Here is a 5088-nt window from a genome sequence, read left to right as displayed (position 1 = left end):
TGCATGAGTGTGTGCCTGTGTGCATGTGATTGGAAGTGTGTGCAGGTGTGTATGTGAGTCTGTGTGCTTGTGTGTACACGATTGCATGTGTGTGCATGAGCATGTGTTCGTGTGGTTGTGTGTGCAGGTGTGTATGTGAGTCTGTGTGAGTGTGTGTGTGTATCCCTGCACATACTGTCTCCCCCTCAGTCTGGAGTTCTGACACAGCATACAGGGCCCTGTCTCCCCCCTCACTCTCCTCCCAGGGTAGAACTGTGCCCTCCTCCCACTCCCCAGGCAAGGGTTCTGCCCCCAGTTGAGCCCTCCAGGGCAAGGCTTTTTTTTTTTTTTTTTTTTTTAATTTTGAGACAGAGTCTCACTCTGTCACCCAGGCTTGAGTGCAGTGGCACGATCTCCTCTCACTGCAACCTCCACCTCCCAGGTTCAAGCAAGTGTCCTACCTCAGCCTCCTGAGTGGCTGGGATTACAGGCATGTGCCACCACACCCAGCTAATTCTTGTATTTTATGTAGAGACTTGGCCAGGCTGGTCTTGAACCCCTGATCCCAGATGATCCTCCCACCTTGGCCTCCCAAAGTGCTGGGATTACAGGAGTGCGCCACTGCGCCCGGCCGAGGGCAAGGTCTTAACTCCCTCATTGCTCCTAGAGCCAGGCGTGACCCAGACGTATCTGAGGCCTGGGGGCCTGGGCTGGGCCAGGGCCTACCTGAGCGCCGGCTTCTCCCCAAAGGTGAGGGGAAAGATCTCCATCATTTGGTTGGCAGCCAGATCCGCAACGCGGAGGGACCGGGGCAGAAACTGAGGGGCCACTGAGAGCTGTGGGGACACAGCCCACAGCCGCACTGGTCCTGGTGCGCCCTGGCCCCTCCCCTTCCCCAGCAGAGCTGTCCCCTCCACACCCTGGGCTGTGTGACCGAAGCTGTACCCTCTCGGGGCTCAGCCTGCGGGTGGGGCTGCGGGCTCACCTTGTTGTGAGCCACGTAGATGTGCTGCAGCTGGGTGAGGGACTCGAAGGCCTCGTCGGGAAGGCCTGGGAGAGTGGGGGGGCAGTGAAGGCCTGGTCTTGGGTGGAGGGGGAGTCTGGGCTCCCAGCTGCCTCAGGGCTCTGGGCCGGGAACTGGCAGAGGCTCCCCAGGCCCTCAGATTCCCTCCTCCCCATCCCTACTCAAAAGCCACAGCCCCCAACCCCCACCCCAGCCCCTGAGTTTCCATCCTGCTCAGCAAAGGGCAGTTCTGGGAACTGCGACAGAGCTGCCCGCAGATGGGGCGGGGGAAGGCGATGGCAGCTGAGACCTCGGTCAGTCCTACAGCCCCAGAGAGGCTGCCTCCCTCTGCCTCCTCACCTTCTGAGGAGATGAGGTTGTTGTGGAGGTTGAGGGTTCGCAGGCCACTGAGGCGGGACAGCTCATTGTAGGGGAGTTCCTGGAGCTGGTTGTTCTGCAGGGCGAGAGTTGGGGTGTTCACACCTGTGACCCCATGACCAAGTGACCCCAAGCACTGATTCTCAACTTCCCATCAGCCCAAACCAGCCTCATCCCATCACCACCCCCACAGTTGATCCTAAATACCCCATCATCCTGACCGGTCTTGTAACTGCCAAGATGTCAAACCCCAAACCCGCACAACCGACCCCAAATGCGCCTTCACCCCACAACTGACCCCAAGTCCCCCAACACCTCCACAATCAACCCCAAAAGTGCCATCACCCCCACAATCGACCCCAAATGTGCCATCACCCCCACAACCGACCCCAAATACGCCATCACCCCCACAACCGACCCCAAATGCGCCATCACCCCACAACCGAACCCAAATACGCCATCACACCCACAACCGCCCCCAAATGTGCCATCACCCCCACAACTGACACCAAATGTGCCATCATCCCCACAGTCAACCCCAAATCCCCCAACACCCCCACAATCAACCCCAAATGTGCCATCACCCCCACAATCGCCCCCAAATGCACCATCACCCCCACAACCGACCCCAAATGTGCCTGCCATCACCCCCACAATCGACCCCACATGCCCCAACACCCCCACCATCGACCCCAAATGTGCCACCACCCCCACCATCAACCCCCAATGCCACAACATCCCCATAACCCCAAACTGCCCATCACACCGACTCCAAACAACACTATAACCACCAGGATGTTGACCCTAACACCCACTAACCCTCAGTCCCCAACAACTTCCAGCATGTCTACACTCAGCCCTCTAACCTGGGCATGCAGAGCCAATCTGCCAAGGCAAAGCTCCATCACAGCCAGCTCCGCACCGCCCTCCCACACATGTGTTCCTACACCCCACCACGCTCCTCAGCCCCGGGGCACCCCTCCAGCTCCCCTCACCTCTGGGTCTCAGCCCTGGGTGCCCCCACTCCCCTCCCTGGGCCCCACCTGCAGGGAGAGGTACTGAGCGGCTCTGGTGATGTTGTCCGGGAACACCCGAAGGTCCAAGCCATCACAGTCCACAGTGTCGACTCGGGGGCAGGAGCAGCGCGGGGGGCAGGCCCGGGGCGGGGGCTGTGAGCTCTCCCCAAGGTGGGGGAAGGCAGCGTCCTCCATGCCAGCCACGGGCAGGGGGCCCGGCAACAGCAGGAGCAGCAGCAGGCTCAGCCACTGTGGGGAAGGGAGGGTCAGCGTGTCTCCAGGCTGGGTGCGGGGTCGCCATGGTGACTGGAGCATCCCCTCCTCGGGGAGGGTCTTAGTGGGGAGGCAGTGGCCAGTTGGCAGAGTGGGGGTGGGGAGGCAGGCAGGCCCCACCCTCAGACCCTCCCGTGCCCCACCTTACCATGGCCAGCCCTGACTCTGCCGTCTCGCCCAAGCTGCTGACCAGGACTCCCTAATGGAAACCAGGCGGTCACCTCCTGGAGTCTCTGCTGTGGCCACCACTGCCCCCCATCTCCAGACCCAGGCCACCCCCCCACAACAGCCTGTTCTCCCGGGGCTTTGGGGGAGCTGGCCCACCCCCTTCCCCGCCCTGGGGAGGACGGGCAGGCGGCCGGATGGGGTGGTGAGGACAGGCCAGCCCATCCCCTTGGTCCCCCCCTCCCCGCCAACAACCACCCCATCTCTGCTTTCGTAACCTCAGCCAGCCTGGGCCGGGCCACAAGAACAAGGAATGTTTGGGGAAAAGCTGAGATTCGTCTTGTCTGGTATTTGGGACGACCGCAGGAGTAGGGGTGGGGATGGAGGGATGGGGGGAGCTTCGGGGCACAGGAGAGTTCCGAGAAGCAGGGGCGGGCAGCAGTGAGGGATTAGAGATGCCTGAGGTTAGCCTGGCAGCCCAGATGACAGCCTGGGAGCTCCTGACCAGGTCTGCTGCCTGGCACCCATATCCCCTCTGCTGGCTGATCTCGCTCCAGACACCCGCCCCCTCCTCCCCTGACAAATGGCCACAGCCGCCTGGAAGGAAATTACATATATCCAGGCATCAGCCTGGTGGTTAAGAGTGTGAGCTTGGTGCCAGCCTGCCTGGGTTTGAACCTGAGCTGTGCCACCTCTCAGGGCCTTGGTTTCCCTCTCTGTCAAGTGGGGTAATGGTTGGCTCACCACCGCATACTCCCCCACAGTGTTGTAAGGATTATATGAAGTGTGCATTCAGAACAGTGCCTGGCATATCCCACGGCTTTCGCACCCATGGATGGGGGTGCCAAGCTGGTGTCCACCTAAGGTCAAATCTCCCAGACCCATCACTTAGCAACAGGGCGGCTTCAGACAGGTCCTTCTCCTGCCCAGACCTCAGCTTTCCCACACATAAAATGGAATTGACAGGCTAGGTGCTGTGGCTTATATCTGTAATCCCAGTGCTTTGGGAAGCTGAGACAGGAGGATCTCTCTTTTTTTTTTTTTTTTTGAGACAGAATCTCACTCTGTCACTCTGTCGCCTAGGCTGGAATGCAGTGGCGTGATCTAGGCTCACTGTAACCTCCACCTCCGGGGATCAACTGATTCTCCTACCTCAGCCTCCTGAGTAGCTGGGATGATGGGCGCCTGCCACCATGCCCAGCTAATTTTTGTAGTTTTAGTACAGACAGGGTTTCACCAAGTTGGCCAGGCTGGTCTCGAACTCCTGACCTCAGGTGATTTGCCCACCTCAGCCTCCCAAAGTGTTGGGATTACAGGCGTGAGCCACTGCATCTGGCTAGGAGGATCTCTTGAGGCCAGGAATTTGAGACCAGACTGGGCAATATAGTGAGACCCTGTCTCTAAAAATAAATAAATAAAAAAAAATTAGTCTGGGCTGGGCTCTGTGGCTCACACCTGTAATCCCAGCACTTTGGGAGGCTTAGGCAGGTGGATAACCTGAGGTCAGGAGTTCCAGAGCAGCCAGGCCAACATGGTGAAACCCCATCTCTACTAAAAATACAAAAATTAGCTAGGCATGATGACACGCGCCTGTAATCCTAGCTGCTCCAGAGACTGAGGCACGAGAATCGCTTGAACCTGGGAGGTGGAGATCACGTCACTGCACTCCAGCCTGGGCAACAGAGCAAGACTCTGTCTCAATAATAATAATAATAACAATAATAATAACTAGCCTGGTACGGTGGTGCACACCCATAGTCCCAGCTACTCAGGAGGCCAAGGCAGGAGGATCACTTGAGCCCCTGGGCTCAAGTTTGAGGTTATAATAAGCTATGTGCCACTGCACGCCGGTCTGGGCAACAGAGTAAAACCCCTGTTTTTAAATAAAGAACAAAAAAAGGAAGGGGGGAATGGCAAACCCCCTCCCTCAAAGAGCTGTCTTGAAGCAAAACGAGGGAGTGGGTAGAACATTTTAAGAAAGGTGGCTGGGTGTGGTGGCTCACCCCTGTATAATCTCAACACTTTTGGAAGCTGAGGCAGGAGGATGGCTCAAGCCCAGGAGTTCGAGACCAGCCTGGGCAGTAATGGTGAGATCCCGTCTCTAAAAACATTTTTTTAAAACTTAGCAGGGGCCAGGCACAGTGGCTCCCACCTGTAATCCCAGCACTTTGGGAGGCCGAGGCGGGAGGATCAGCTGAGGTCAGGAGTTCAAGACCAGCCTGGCCAGCATGGTGAAACCCCATCTCTACTAAAAATACAAAAATTAGCTTGGCG

General features: G+C 58.0%; 1 protein-coding gene across 4 annotated transcripts in view; it reads right to left on the bottom strand.

The window, feature by feature from the left end:
• Positions 1-5088, bottom strand: part of PODNL1 (podocan like 1) — a 27634-nt gene that overhangs the window by 3701 nt on the left and 18845 nt on the right. The window contains exons 1-5 of one of the 4 annotated variants that reach the window (XM_023188633.1): positions 2798-3104; positions 2404-2625; positions 1343-1436; positions 965-1029; positions 706-815 (exon numbers count right to left, since the gene is read on the bottom strand). In XM_023188633.1, coding sequence (XP_023044401.1) covers positions 706-815; positions 965-1029; positions 1343-1436; positions 2404-2625; positions 2798-2800 — 494 coding nt within the window. In that variant the 5' untranslated portion in view covers positions 2801-3104. Of the gene's footprint in view, positions 1-705; positions 816-964; positions 1030-1342; positions 1437-2403; positions 2685-2797; positions 3105-5088 lie in introns of those variants that run through there. The other 3 variants (XM_023188632.2, XM_023188635.2, XM_023188634.1) reach the window with 3 other exon arrangements.

Source organism: Piliocolobus tephrosceles, chromosome 21 (assembly GCF_002776525.5).
Source record: "Piliocolobus tephrosceles isolate RC106 chromosome 21, ASM277652v3, whole genome shotgun sequence".
Lineage (NCBI taxonomy): Eukaryota > Metazoa > Chordata > Mammalia > Primates > Cercopithecidae > Piliocolobus > Piliocolobus tephrosceles.
The sequence above is the reverse complement of the archived record's forward strand: the minus strand, read 5'-3'. Positions and strand labels throughout refer to the sequence as shown.